This window comes from Pelobates fuscus, chromosome 1, assembly GCF_036172605.1.
Source record: "Pelobates fuscus isolate aPelFus1 chromosome 1, aPelFus1.pri, whole genome shotgun sequence".
Classification (NCBI taxonomy): domain Eukaryota; kingdom Metazoa; phylum Chordata; class Amphibia; order Anura; family Pelobatidae; genus Pelobates; species Pelobates fuscus.
The window spans coordinates 321,961,999-321,978,374 of record NC_086317.1 but is presented as its reverse complement, the minus strand read 5'-3'; the positions used below and the strand labels follow the sequence as shown (position 1 = coordinate 321,978,374).

At 36.8% G+C, this 16,376-nt stretch overlaps 1 protein-coding gene across 1 annotated transcript in view; it reads left to right on the top strand.

The window, feature by feature from the left end:
- The window catches only part of GRK1 (G protein-coupled receptor kinase 1), a 57,515-nt gene extending 41,710 nt beyond the window's left edge, over nucleotides 1-15,805 (top strand). The window contains exons 3-7 of the mRNA XM_063459540.1: nucleotides 910-1,067; nucleotides 4,521-4,604; nucleotides 7,985-8,109; nucleotides 11,105-11,306; nucleotides 13,561-15,805. Coding sequence (XP_063315610.1) covers nucleotides 910-1,067; nucleotides 4,521-4,604; nucleotides 7,985-8,109; nucleotides 11,105-11,306; nucleotides 13,561-13,838 — 847 coding nt within the window. The 3' untranslated portion in view covers nucleotides 13,839-15,805. The remainder of the gene's footprint in view (nucleotides 1-909; nucleotides 1,068-4,520; nucleotides 4,605-7,984; nucleotides 8,110-11,104; nucleotides 11,307-13,560) is intronic.
- Nucleotides 15,806-16,376: the final 571 nt, after the last annotated feature.

Genomic DNA, 16,376 nt, shown 5'->3' with positions numbered 1-16,376 from the left:
TCTGAGGAAAGGGATTTAGGGGTAATTATTTCTGATGACTTAAAGGTAGGCAGACAATGTAATAGAGCAGCAGGAAATGCTAGCAGAATGGTTGTTTGTATAAGGAGAGGTATTGGCAGTAGAAAGAGGGAAGTGATCATGCCATTGTACAGAACACAGGTGAGACCTCACTGTGAGTATTGTACTCAGTACTGGAGTCCATATCTTCAGAAGAATATTGATACGTTAGAGAGAGTTCAGAGAAGGGCTACTAAACTGGTTCATGGATTGCAAGATAAAACTTACAAGGAAAGGTTAAAGGATCTTAACATGTATAGCTTGGAGGAAAGATGAGACAGGGAGGATATGATAGAAACATTTAAATACATAAAGGAAATCAACACAGCAAAAGAGTAGACTATATTTAAAAGAAGAAAAACTACCACAACAAGAGGACATAGTCAAATTAGAGAGGCAAAGGTTTAAAAATAATATCAGGAAGTATTTACTGAGAGGGTAGTGGATGCATGGAATTGCCTCCCAGCGGAAGTGGTAGAGGTTAACACAGTAAAGGAGTTTAAGCATGTGTGGGATAGGCATAAGGCTATCCCTAACTATAAGATAAAGCCAGGGACTAATGAAAGTAATAGAAAATTGGGCAGACTAGATGGGCTGAATGGTTCTTATCTGCCGTCACATTCTATGTTTCTGTGTTTAATTAATAAAACATAACTAAAAATACATAATTTACCATTATTAATATGGTTAAATATTGATGCCATCAACATTTTGTTTACACTATAATAATCATTTAACAATATGGAAAGGTATGTTGACTTATATGTGTTTTCACTTTTTTAGTAATTTGGTTATTCAAATATTACTGGATAAATGTGTCATATATAATCTTAAATTTTTCTTTTTGTACAGGTTCCACATTTACAACGTTGATGAAGAAAATCCAGGAATTGATGAACCCAGGGCTTGTTTTTACACTGCACAGATAATATGTGGGTTGGAACATCTTCACCAAAACAGGATTATCTATCGAGATCTAAAACCAGAAAATGTCCTATTAGACAATGATGGTAATGCATATTTAAACTGTCTGCTGTATCTTAATAATAATCTTTAACCCCTTAAGGACACATGACATGACATTGCAGAAGTTTGGTCCTTAACCCCTTAAGGACCAAACTTCTGTAATAAAAGGGAATCATGACATGTCACACATGTCATGTGTCCTTAAGGGGTTAAGGGGTAAAAGGACCCTTACTGTCCAGGCACTTCTTACCTGTATTCCCATGCTGAGGCCAGGTTCTCCCTACAGCCTGATCTTTCAATCATTCTCATTGGAGGCAGTGGAATGCCATGGAGGATAGGTTGAGGGGAGAATAGGGTTGGCATGGAGGGTGGGAGTGCCAATTTTGCCTTACATACTGAGATAAGACACCAAATTTGTGCAAAATTCACACTATTCAGCCTGCAATATCCTGCAATACCCTCCTTCAAACCTTGTGCCCAACATCTAATTTATTATGTTCTATGCTTTATAATAAAACTTAAATAAAATGTTAATTATAACAAAAAAAACTGGTGCCAAAATTGCACCACATATTTAAGGTGAAGTCTTACCATTGATTTATGAAGAGGCAAAATTATATTTTGATCACGTGAATAAAAACCTCTTTTTATACATAACAGCACCTTTCGAGCCTTTACAAAGGCAGACCAGTATTGCACACTGTTGCCTAATTTGTTATTTACAATTGTTCTCAAGTCCTTTTTATTTTATGGTCATCCCTAACAAAACCCCAATGAAAATATAAGGAACATTTTCATAATTTTTTGGAAAACACAATTCAGAAAGCCCTTTTTTGTCATTCTCTTTTTTACTGAGTCAGATAAGAGAGACAATACAATCAATCAGGAGTCAGAACAAGAGTATAAAAGTACGGCTGGGCTTAGCAAATATTAAATGAAAGTCATGAATACGTAAGCACATATAGGCACATGGAAATTAACTCCTAGATAGTATAGCTTCATTTTTAGAATAATAATAAATTAAAGCATGCAAACAATAAATCATCATAAAACTAGGAAATTCCACTGGAGTCTTACGTAGGAAGTTTCACAAAAAAATAATTGCTAAAAGCATGCCGACAAGCTGGTCGTACAAGCTGGATTCAACCCACTCCCACTACTGGCCTCAAATAGAGGTTTCAAGCCACAGACTCGGCTTCGAGAGTCCTTCCCATATTGGGAACAACAGAAGGCCCAGGTTTCCTGTCGCTGCCAGCGGTGGGTGGTCTTCCGGCGGTGTGGCCGATGCTTGAAGAGTATTGTCCCATATTGGTACCATGCATTGATGTGGGTATATGTACACTTTTTTACTTTGCACTATTTTTCATGAAATGACACGTTGATAAATCTTCCCCATTGTATAAATACTCAAGGGTCTTATGCCCAACCAACAACAAATTGATAGTTTACACAACTTTAAATTAACCATCTTCTACCAAATTCCACCCCATATCCATGTTGTTTGCTAAATATATCTATATATCTATTACAAACAACATAGATATGGGATATATCAAAATGGGTGTTACTATGACCCAACATATTTCAGCCAATTATTCCATTCCAGTAATGAATGAGTGCTAAAGAATCTGACTCATTAATCATTCTTAGTCACTTTGTAGTCATCTAGTAGGGTCCCTATCAGTGCCCATATACATACTACCATCCATTTTAACAAAACACTGTGGGTATAGCTCACATGTGTTTGCTCAAAGAATAAAAAAACAACAGAAAAACACATACCAATAATCCAACCCTTTCTGTACCTGCTAACATTGTTGGTTCTAGAACAACCATCTCAGTTTTATGAGAAGACAAAAACAATCTAAAGAATATTTTTACACATTCAACACTTTATATTTATATTTGGAACTAGTTCAGTGTTTTAGCAAATGGATAAAACACATAAGTGTAAGTAAGAGTTTGGAGAACTCAATCTCTGTAACCATCACGACAGAATGTGTTATCAGCATATAGCCGTGCTATGACGCAGTTCTCTAAAGTATATCTTTGCATGTGTAGAGCTTCGCAGGTATTACAGGTTTTAGTGTACAGCTATCACGTGACAAATGTGCAATTTTCTAACAATTAATAAACACTAGCCTTCGTTTTTTTATATAGAGAAAATAACAGGGAAAAGTGTGCGTTATTGGAAAGTAACTCCATATAGGGATTCTGAAGATATCACAATAAACCAACATTGATGTATATTCCAGCCCTTTCCTGAGTTTAAAGGTCTCATTACTGCATGGTGGCATTCAATGCATGCATTGTGGGGAATAATACATGGATAAGATCACCTATGATGCAGGGATTTGATTGAAAACATGATCTTTCTATATCTATCTCTGTATGTTTTTGTATCCATAGGTGTCAGGTTTACTTTAATAAAGTTAACAGCAGGTTTGTACTTCAGGCAAGTTAGATCCTGATAACAGAATTAAAGAAACTCACATAACCTTGAACACATTTACTTGTAGTGATCATCATAGATTATGTCTAACGACAACCGGTTGTAAGAAAATATTTTTTGTTCAATACAGTAACTGGGATCTAAGTATATAGTAAGGGTCCCTTTGTCATTGTATTAAGTGGTGACGCAATTTACTATGTTATACAGTTATAATCAAAATTATTCAACCCCCATTGAAAATCAGGTTTATTTTCAGAATGTACAGACTGTTTCCAATGAAAAATCAAACAGAAACAATTGAAATAGCTCAACACAGCAAATGCTTTAAGTGGTTCCCCCAAATTCAACTGAAAATGCAACTTATAATGACTTCTCCAGTCTCAAAATTATTCAGCAATGGTCAATGCTAGGGGTTTAACATGAAACCACAGGTCATCAATGCACGTTTAAAAATTTTTTTAATTAAGACAAAAATTATTTATTTTTTTGCTCCCTTCGGCACCTTGTGTAGGTGCCGGTCACAAGGCCACAACGGCTCAATATGATCTGCATCTATCTGATGTACAGACCACGCTCTGTGGTTGTAGTGAAGGAGAAGAAGTCCAGCCAGGGACATATGTTACAGGCGAATGCCTAGTTTGCCTCACCTTAGCACCAGCTGTGTGCAGCCACCTCTTATCCCTGGGCGTCATAAAATAGAGAATGTCAAGTTTAGTTCTTATGATGTAATGTATTCCCTTAAGTTTTACTTGCTTTACACAAGTTCAGATATACGAAGCACATACATACTCACATTTGATGCTCTCCTAGTTAAATAACATGTGAATACACAACTCTCAATGTTGTAAATGTTTAATGAATATACATTGGTAGATTAGGTTCTGTGCCTGTTTTGGATTCTGATCCATTATGTTTTGGAGCAAATGATAAAAGATTAACTAATTACTGTGTTTATTAATGCCTTTTAAAAGACTGTAGTTCCCATGAAACGCAAAGAGTTAAAAGTCTTAAGCTGCTGAAAAAAAAAGTAATGTTTACATTCTAGGCAATATCCGTATATCTGACCTTGGGCTGGCTGTTGAGTTGAAGGAGAAGAAATCAAAAACCAAGGGCTATGCTGGAACCCCAGGTAAGAAGAAAATAAAATTATTTGTTTTTCAAGAAAGACTACTGGCATTTCTGCTTTAGGGTAATTAGGAGAATCCATTTTAATAATTCGCATTCCTCTCCAACAGATATGTATATATGCTCTGGGGCATATTGTGTCAAAATCCTAGAGAGAAATATATATTTGATTAGATCTAAAGATCAATGCCACTGATTCAATTTGTAGCTGGAGGACTGGGCATGTACAGTCACTGTAAGATATCAAGAAACCTTTTGCTTTATTTTTATTTATGTTTAATAACATTTGCATGACATACCCTAAATTTATATGGTTAGTTAATCTCAAAAGCCCAATTTCATTACAAACAAGATAGAAATAACTTAAAAAGCAGCAAGGGGGATTGTAAATAATTTAGCCTGCATGTTGAAAGTTGAATCCAAAGAAAATGTTACCTGTGCTCTCTCCTTAATCCCTATGTATATTTAGACAAATGGAGGTCATTTAGTTACTCTAATGGCTATTGGAGGGAATGCCCGCCTGCCAATGTCAAGGCAGACCCCCCTAAGCGGGTCCTACACTGACCCTTCACCTTGCTTCTTTGAGCATCTGGCAAAGATATCTCTAATGAGACAGAGAGAGGCTATTTTTTTTTTATATACTCCCCTATATACTTATTAACCCTTAATAGGGAACACATGGAATGGATGGCAGTATTGTAACATAGCTGTGTGATACAAAAAGTGAGAACAAATACAAAAAAAATACAAAAACAAAGTTGAAAGTTGAGTTTATACTTTAATGGCCAAACCCCTTTTATGTAAATGGTGGTAGGGATTTGGGACAGTGCACGGGTAAATTGTTTATGCTCGTTTGTAGGGATTCATACAAATAAGCATAAACAATATGAGAACTCTGACAATGGGCAAAAGCTTAGATAAAATCAATAGTTGAATGCAGCAAGATAAATTGTTAACATAAATAGAGGTAATCCAGATGAGGACTTTGTGCTCACTGTTCCTAGAGCAGAATCAGCTACCATTCATTGACAAGGGCCAAAGATGGCAAGAACAATCATCCAGGGTTGCTGGATCTCTTGTGCATTTTGGATCTAGACTGCCCTTATGGTTGGGATCAGTCTGATGTACAAAAGCTGTTGTATTTTGCTGTAATGGCACAAAGGAACAGCTCAAGGACAGCTCACTGGTGTCGCCAAATGAAGGACACTAGGTAACAAATGCCTCAATTTCATAACCTTTCAGAATGGCTCAATACTATTAGAAAAACAAAATACATATACACCATAATAGTGACATCTGTATATAAATCATCAATGTATTGAATTATCATGAATCATTAGTGAATAAAATGGGCTGATTTCAACGGAAATTGGCACTCTTATAAAAGGGCTAGGGTGCATTCTCTCAGCTTGTCAATCAGATATCTGGGATACGACCTTTTATTGATACAAAGCAATAAGTAATGTCTCTCACAAATAAATGGCAATTTCTGCATCTGTGCCCTCCGTCCCCAAGCTTCTTTAGTAAATGCATTACATTAGCCGGTAGATCATCAGTATTGAGGACAGATCTGCAGTATGGGACTGTCTTACTACTGGATTTGAGAGTAAAGGAGGCTTTGGAGATTCATTAACATTTCCATTTTATAAATATGTTTACTTATTCATAATATTGGAGTATTTCTTTAATTGCAACAATGTAAAGAAAAATGGAAATATATTAAGTAAGCATGTAGCGGATACCTAAATGAGAGATGTCATCAACTTTCAAATAAACAGTTATTTAAATAGAAGTTTGCTAGCTCAATTCAAACTGCTCAAGTAGCTGGCTACTTTATAGAGTGTCAGTTAAAAGCATATAACAGAACTATTTTCCTCTGCTGAGCTGGAAGAATGCTTAGAGATACATGTCAAAACATATCACAAGCAAGCACACAAGATCTGCCTGGTAGTAAACAGTAAATATAACATACCTACAAAAAATATGTTCCCACGCATTCATGTAAATTAAGCAATTTATTTTAAATTCATTGCAATACAAATTGTTTGACCAACCATTGCAAGATGATAAGTGCAGAATGGTACCTAACTTTGGGCTTATTTCAAATGTCATTACATATCAAACATAAGCTATTATTATTACTAACAGATGATATTTGTGACCATAAAATACCAGCTGGAAAAAAGGTACAATTTCTAAGCAACTAAAACTGGATGATATGAAAGGCCAGAGTTTTAAGGTGGACATAGAAAAATAATTTTTAGGTTGGTTGAAATGATGATTTGGGTTTATAGGTCAAAGGGACACTGTTGTCACTAGAACAACTATAACACTTTTACGGGTGTCTATAGTCAGTCCCTGTATGCTTTTTGCTCTAAACATAGCCTTTACAGAGGAAAATTGCTCCCTAGAGACACCTCCAGTGCTAGCCTCTCAGGCACCCACTAGAGGTGCTTCCTGGGTCAGTGCTGACCATTGTGCAGCACTGACGTTTAGTGTCTCCACCCTCTGCATGGAGATGCTGAACTTTCCAATAGAAATTCATGTATTCAATGCATCTCTATGAGGAGATGCTGAGTGACCATGGCAGAGTTTGGCTCCGCCCCCCTCCTTGGCTGAGATCATCGGAATTTGTTCTAGAAAAGCATTGTGATTAGCTGAGATAACCAATTCTGATAATGTCAGCCAAGGAGGCGGATTATGGGTGGGGTCAGACGCGAGGAGCCCCGCGCACTGCTGGAAAAAAGTGAGTCAATCACTTTTCTAACCGGAGGTAAGATGGGCCAACCAACTAAACTGTGGTTTAAGAAGCATAGTGTCAGATATACACGTTTGTGTTCTTGACACGTTTTATGCCCCTTCAATATTAGTTACACCATATAATAGCACATGCCCTTTACTTACATAACTATTTTTAACTTCACGTGTCTCTCCTTTTCCTTTCTGTTTATTGATGGATGTTATGCTGTGACTCCTGTGAGGTGCGCTTTACTGCTTAAATGTTATCATATATACATATCATATTTTTCTGTTATATAATATATGTAGAGTTTGCAGGTGTTAACTTGACATTGTCTCTTTACACCTAGCTAAGGCAGGTTTACATTTTGGTGAGATAGCGGAGACAGTGAAATTTTGTGTCTAGCGTGGAAATGAGTGTCAGTAGCGCTTAATGTCCCCTTTTATTCTCTATGGGGGATAGTAAAAGCTTGATTAGTAACTTATTAGTAACACTAGAGAACAACATTGGGAATAAGTCCTTGGAGGTAATGCAATAAGTCCTTGGAGGTAATGCAATTATTTAAAGTGTTTCTTTACTATAAGAGTAACCATAATGTGATTAACATAATTTTTTATAATTAAACATCTATTTAACTTTAACAGGTTTTATGGCTCCAGAACTATTACAAGGGGAAGAATATGATTTCTCTGTAGATTATTTCTCATTGGGAGTCACAATATATGAAATGATTGCAGCACGTGGCCCCTTCCGATGCAGAGGAGAAAAGGTACTGAATATTTTCAGATCTTATTATTGACATATAGAGGGTCGGTTGGCATATGCAAGATATTTGAATATTACCTGGGGTTAGGCATTTTTGTAAATGGCTCTAAACAAAATAAAAAAATGACAGCATATTACAGTCGTATTGAATGACAACCTAAATGAGAATAAAGTGCAATGATAGTACATCAGAGACTTAAGAAAAGAGTAGAGTTCCACATATAGGGAACACCAGTTTGTTTTTTTACAACAAAAATGGCAACAGTGAGATTATTGTTGCTGTTAATAGAAACAGGGTATTGCAAATAGATATAAATTCACTAAAGTTTGATTTGGCAGGAATTCAAAGTTAATTCAAAATTAAATTCAAATTATAGGTAAAAATCGCAGAGATTAAAACAGAATTCTATTCTGTCTATAAATTGTGAAATACACTTTGAATTCTCAACGATACACCCACGGTAACCTTGTGTTGGATGTGTTCTGTGTTAAAGCTCTTCCCTGGAATTTGACTCTGCCCACAGACTATATGGACACTGCCCAATTAATCCAATGTGCTCACTGTGATCCAATTCGAGGTCATGCCCTGTTCAACATCATCAACCTACAGATTGACGTATGTGATGCACTTTAGATTTCCCATTCCGACCTCTGATGCTGTAAGCCAATGACAGTCCTACAAGACAGGACAATGCTCAAACCTGTATGCAGGCTTGCAAAGTCAAAGGTTTACTTTAGAACAGACAGAATATGTATGTGCTATATCAATATGTCTTGCATGTCTTGTGTTATCAATTCCGATCACTTATCTCACACTTTGGGCAAATAATTGCTAAATATGTGCTCTGCAAGATATATTTATGACAATACATCTGTAAATGGATAATAGTAAATACCAAGTGGAAATAAATTATTCTATATAAATATATAAATTATTGTATATAATGTACTAAATATATTAAAGAACAAAAGCAATTGCCATCGATAATGAGCACTGATAATGTTTGTCAGTGAAATTGCTGCATACTGCGTCCTATTACTTAACATTTTTAATTTGCTCTTAGTTTATTATGCTTTAGCATTTTTGAAATTGCAGGAGATGTAAATAGTTGAACAATGCTATGATTGCTATTCTACTGTTACTATGCAATCACAACCAGGTCCCAAGTCTCAAGTGACCAGTCATGCTTGTGCAGGGCTGCTATCTGGAGGTGGTGGAAATACTCTGGTAAGGGGACAACTGAGCATTAGGGACTGATGGAGACCTGCAACCCATGGTGGTCTGGTTGGTGAGATAGTAATATCTCTCCTAATTGACCGCATTGTTTAGTAGCATTGAGGTATGTGTGTATGTATCTGTCTGTCTCTATCTGTATGGCTACATCAGTCTATCTTTCAGTGTGTCTGTATGTGACCATCCATATCTGTGTACTTGGCTTATATCTTTGTGTGTGTCTGGTAGTCTGTGTGTGTGTTATTGTGCGTATGTATATGGCATTCTCTATCTGTATGTGAATCTTGAAGTGTGTATCTGAGTGTATAACAGGTGGTTTATTTGTGTGTATTTGAGTGTGTAACAGGGTATATGTCGCTGGCTCTTTGTATTTTGGAATATATTTCTGTCAATACTCTGCCAGATGGCAGTAACTACCACAGGGAGGCTTAAAAAGAGCAAGCAGAGAGGACTGTGTTTATGTTGGTACTTGTCTCTCATATGATAACACCACAGGTTGGGCTTGGACCACTTTTTTTTACATCATTTTATTGATCCTAATGCATTGGATATTTATGTTTTTATTGCTCAGCCAGCCAAATGTCTAGTCTGGATTGTGTTTAATAGACATAGAATGTGACGTTTGGCCCATCTGACCTACCCCATTTTCTAAATACTTGTATTAGTTCCTGGCCTTATCTTATAGCTAGGATAGCCTTATGCCTATCCCACACATGCTTAACCCCTTAAGGACACATGACATGTGTGACATGTCATGATTCCCTTTTATTCCAGAAGTTTGGTCCTTAAGGGGTTAAACTCCCTCACTGTGTTAACCTCTTCCACTTAAGCTGGAAGGCTATTCCATGCGTCCACTACCCTCTCTGTAAAGTAATTTTAAGACTAAGACTATGTCCTTTCATTGTGGTAGTTTTTCTTTTTTAAATATAGTCTCCTCCTTTAGTGTGTTAATTCCCTTTATGTATTTAAATATCCCCCCTGTCTTGTCTTTCCTCCAAGCTATACATGTTAAGATCCTTTAACCTTTCCTGGTAAGTTTTATCCTGCAATCCATGAACCAGTTTAGTAGCCCTTCTCTGAACTCTCTCTAAAGTATCCATATCCTTCTGGAGATACGGTCTCCAGTACTGTGTACAGTACTCCAAGTGAGGTCTCACCAGTGTTCTGTACAATGGCATGAGCACTTCCCTCTTTCTACTGCAAAAACCTCTCCCTATACAGCCAGCATTAGCAGTCTGCTAGGATTCCCTATTGTTCTATTACATTGTCTGCCTACTTTTAAGTCATCTGAAATAATTACTTTCCTCACTTACTGTATCAAATATTCTAAATATTATCTTGCACTTACCCGCATTAAAAGTCAGTTGTCACAGCTCTGACCATTTTTCTAGTTTACCTAAATCATTTGCCATTTGGCTTATCCCTCCTGGAACATCAACCCTGTTTCAAATCTTTGTGTCATCAGCAAAAAGACATACCTTACCATCAAAACCTTCTGCAATATCACTAATAAAATATTTAAGAGAATGGGTCCAAGTACAGATCCCTGAGGTACCCCACTGGTAACTAGCCCATGCTTCGAATATACTCCATTGACTACAACCCTCTGTTGACTGACACTCAGCCACTGCCTTACCCATTCAACAATATTGGAATCCAATATTATTGAAATGTTTATATTAGGTTATCTTAATTTGTTTAACAATCAACATTCATTGCATTTTGAAGTTGCTTATCTGTGTTTTATTGTTAATCCCCTTTTCAGGTTGAAAATAAAGATTTAAAGAACAGAATCCTCAATGATCCAGTGTCATACACAGAAAAATTCAACAAGGACTGCAAGGCCTTCTGTGAAGCCTTACTGGAAAAGGATGCCAAGAAAAGGATTGGTTTTAAAAACGGAAACTGTAATGATCTCAGAGCACATGCTTTCTTCAAAGAAATTAATTGGAGAAAACTAGAAGCAGGTATGCTCTTTGGACTGAGGATTAAAACATATATTGGTAGATGGAATCATTGCAAGTACTTAAATGGACACTATAGTCACCAGAACAACTACAGCTTGATGTAGTTGTTCTGGTGAGTATAATCGTTACCTTCAGAGAAAAGGCAGTGTTTACATTGCCCCTAGGGACACCTCCAAGTGGCCACTCCTTAGATGGCCACTTTAAGGGCTTCCTGGCTCAGGGCTGCACAAGTAAGTAGTCCTGCTGTTCAGCGTCTCCACGCTCTGCATGGGGAGGCTGAATTTTCCTCATAGAGATGCATTGATTCAATGCATTTCTATGAGGAGGTGCTGATTGGCCGAAACGGTGTTTGGTCCCACTCCTTTGCTCATTTTAGCAAAGATTGGCTAAAATTGTCAATTTTGATGATGTCACCAAGGGGGCAGGGTCAGCGCAGACGAGAGCTGAAAATAAGGTGAGTTTTAACCCATTCTAAGGGATCTAAGGTGGGAGGGGGGAGGGGGGGGGGAAGCAAGCCACCTTAATGGTGGGTTTTCACTATATGGTCAGGAATATATGTTTGTGCTCCTGATCCTATAGTGATCCTTTCACCACGCACTTCTGGACAATGGGAAACTCCTGGGCCTTTTTTAAGAGTTTTTGGAGACTTTGGCACACGATCTCTGTAATTATATTGCTCTGCATCCCACCACACTATAGGTCAGGGGTAGGCAACCTTTTAGTAGTACTGTGCCAAAACAAGATCTTAAGGTCCCTTGGCGGGCCAGAACCTATCCTTTTATAATGAGATGTGTATGTTACCGTATTCTGCTTGTCTTATTTATGGGTGCTGCAGTTACTTTGTAGCATTGTATTTGTACATATGTGGGCTGTAATATTGTACATGTTTATGAGTAGTTTGTGATATTTTGTATGATAACATGAATGTGGGCTGTGTGGGCTGCTTGTGGAATTGTGTGTGTGTGTGTGTGGATAATATGTCACATTGTGTATTTGGCTGTGTGTATGTGTGGGGCTGCTTGGGTTATTAAATGTGAGAGGCTGCTTGTGGGGTTATATGTGTGGATGTGGATTGTCACTGTTTGCGTAATTTCTTTGCGGTGTCTTCTGCTGCTCTGTGTATATCTAGCAGTGTGGGTGGCTTCCCTGGAGTGAAGATTGGGCTGGCCAGGTACGAGTCCACTGCGGATTCCCGTTTACAAGTGCTGGGAGGATGTGATTGGAGATCTGAAATCTGTTGCAATGTGTAAATTGAAAATTGTCCCTAACCAGCTGCAATCACTGCTCTGTTTGAACTAGCAGATATCTGAAGTCCCACTAGGACTCCTGATTGGCCAGAGCCTGTTTGTCTCTGGCAGCCTTGAGTGCCATGCATGACACACATGCCATAGGTTGCTGATCCCTGCTCTAGATTGTCTATATGGTTGATTAATGTTAGTTATCGCACCCTCTCCATGCAATACTTGTTAAATGTGTAATCTGGGGTATCTTGCGACAACTTCTTTTATTTCCAATCCCCCTCCTGCCTGGCACCAAAGGGGCGTATGAAATTGGTCTCATTGACCCAATTAGTAATTTTTTACTGGTCCTTTAATTTTCAGCATTATGGTTGCCAAGACTCCATGTTTTCAACTTTAATCATGCTAACTCTATATATGCAAGATCTGATCAATCATTCTCCGGAGTCAGTCTGCGAATCATGCTCGTGAATGGCAATGATTTTGCTTCTTTAATTTTTCAACATAAACAGTTTTTACCCATATGTTGTAAATTTACACCCAGGTTTGAAAGAATAGTGCCTTACTGTATATAAAAATTCACATTGAGCAACCACATGTCACTTTTGATTATTGGGCTGCCCCTTATTTGGGTAAAGGAATTTATAAGTGCTTGCACTAAACTGGAGAAAACCATGCAAGCATTTATCTTAGCTTTCTTGCCACCATAATTTAATAATAGAGAACAGGCAAACAAAATACTCAGGAACCTCCTGCACTTGTACTCAACTGATCCATAGATTGGGAACTGTTGTGATGTCATGAAAGTTTGAGAACTCTACTTTACATCTGCTAAAGTATTGGAAGATACACAATATCGAATGAAACACTTTAACTGACAGTGTGACTGTTAGTCCAGACATTTAACGTTGGTAATACATTTGTGTGCATAAACGCCTTTGAAAAGAAAATGTAATAATAATTATATTGTTTATTTAGTGAGGACATTTCTTACTTTTTCTTTCTTATGTTAACAGGTATCCTCACACCACCGTTTGCCCCAGACTCCAGAACTGTGTATGCAAAGGATATTCAAGATGTAGGAGCCTTTTCAACAGTGCGAGGTGTTGCTCTTGAAGATGGTGACAAGCAACTTTTTGATGAATTTGCCTCAGGCAACATACCTATACCATGGCAGGAGGAAATGATTGAAACTGGTATTTTTGATGAAATAAACGGGGATTTAAATGATGTTCGGAGAGAATCTATCACAAATGATACCGCAGCAAAGTCTGGAGTGTGTCGAATCGCATAGAAATTAGAAAAGATCACTTAGCCCTAAAAGAGAAGATCAACCTGATCAGGTGGTCTCATTGATCTCTTTACAAACTTATTTTCCTATGAAATAGACCTAAAAGTACTGTATTAAAACAACATAGATTATGTTATTTTTATCTTTTACCACATGCTAACTGAAGCGCAAATGTGAAACAATATAGTGGACAAGAATCTTGGACCAAGTTAAAATCTTTAAGAGCTGCCATGAAATCACATCTCATACTTTATCTACAAAGAGTGAAGAAGTACTCCTGAAATTTAAATATATAAATATAGTTATTGTAATTTTTGTTTTATTGACCTTGGACATTGTTATTGTGTAAGGACAATAATAATAACAAAGGAAAAATATAATTGAACAGCATCACATAATATGTTCATTCTTCAAAGCTATGGAATCATGGAGAACAGTTTTGTGGACTCTGGACTAAACCGCATGGAGCCATCTATGGCAGTGGTTCTTAACTTTTTTTTGTCAGTGCTCGAAATTATGTTCATGTCATTAGCTTGTCTTCAGCTGGAAAATTAACACAGTGACACACTCTCAAAATCTCTGCCAATTTTAAAAAAATATTACAAATACCTTGTTTAGACTCCCCATTGTTTCAAGAGGTCTTCACTCCACTGGATAAGGTTCTGGGCAAAATCCTCTCCAATAGTTGACAGCTGCCTGCTTGGTGTCCAGATGAATTTGATAATCCTAGTTCTGCTATTGGACACATACTAAAATGATAAGGGAACAATTTTGGGGTCCTGACCCGAGAGTTAATAATTACTGATTATGGTGATTCTATTAAGCATGGTATGCTTAATATATGTTCCTCTTTAGGATTGTGAGGAATTTGAGATGATTATAATAATGATGCTGACATTTTTCAACTCCAATACTTCTTGTAGTGGTGAGTTGTTTCATTTATATTTTCCCATTTACTGACATTTATTCTGGATATATTTCTTAAAAAATAATGAAGAAACATTCATTTTCCAAGATCTGTTTTTCTTTAAAACAAGGGAACATCTGTTGGCTAATCCAAAAGTAGGTAAACAATAATTATTTATTTTCAGAGATCCAACTTGAGTGTAAGATCTACAGTTCATTTTCTGTGTTGATGCGGTTTGCTTTTATTTTCATATCTTAGTTTAAAAAGGTCTGCATGGCACATCACAAATGGAAAGGTTTAGGTCCCAATGGAGACTTAGTCTAGAATTTAGGAATTTTCATTATATTTGCAAGACCAGCAAAGGAATTAAGTGTTATTTACCTATAAAGAAAAAAAGATAGATTTTATACAGCCACTTTATTAAGGAAACATATTCTAATTTTTTTTTGTGACAACACAACTTTGACATTAAAAAGTCAAAGAAATTGAAATTAATTTGAGCAGAGGGAACTGTACAGTTTTGGTGATCACATACCGCTGCAGGATTACCTGGCAGTTCCTAGTCTTCAGAAAGATAATATGAAGAATCCCAGCATGTGTCTATGCTAGTGCAGCTTATATATTTCAAACGATGACATGTCTAATCAGATACATCATTTGAACACTGTTGTAGAGAGAACTTGTTTATATTTTTGGGTCCTTTTTAAGCTTCAACAAATCTGGCTATTCTTTTCTGACACTTCTCATAAAAAAATATTTTTTTGCCACAAAATCTGCTTTCCATTTAATGTTTTTTGTCAATGGATCTCTCTCTGCAAACTCTAGTGCAGTGATTATAGTGCAGGAAAACACAGGAGGTCAACTGTTTGTGATATGGAATAATTACACCTGGCTCCAACAATCATAGAGTGATCGATATAGTTTAGATTACATGTCCTCCCAATGTATTGCAGAATTATATAAAAAGCCAGTGGTTCCCAACCCAGTCCTCAGGTACCCCATAACAGTCCAGTATTCCGGGATTACCCAGTTGTGTCTGAGGTGTCTTTAGAAGAAAAAAAAAAAAAAAAAAGCACAGGGTAATCCCTAAATCCGAGACTGGTAGGGGGTACTTGAGGACTGGGTTGGGAACCACTGCATCTAGACCATGTCTGCATACTCTCTAGTCTCTGTGGGCTGTTTTTTTTTTAATAAGAACATTTACCTAAAAAAATGGACACTGCTGAGTAATAAGATCGATCGATCTATCTAATGTATGTGTGTCTGTCTCTCTGTCTGTCCATCCATCTTCTTAATTTCAAACTAACCAACAGAAATGTGTTCTAAAAACTACAATTTATTTTCCACAAACTATAAAAGGAATATATTTTTTAAAGTCACCACTTTGTTCTATGTTTATTGCATCACATGAAATATTCACACACCCTGTCATTAAGCAGCATCTATGATATAGTAGGTTAGTAACTGTCCATCTACAATGGTTAGAAAACTGTTAAATATCTTTTCCTGTTTAGCTACAGAATTTTAGGTGAATTTTTCATGTATGTATCGCATGTCATGAAAGCTTTATTAAGGTATATTGCTGTTATACACAGGTGTATATACATATATACTCCTTATTAAAAATATATAGT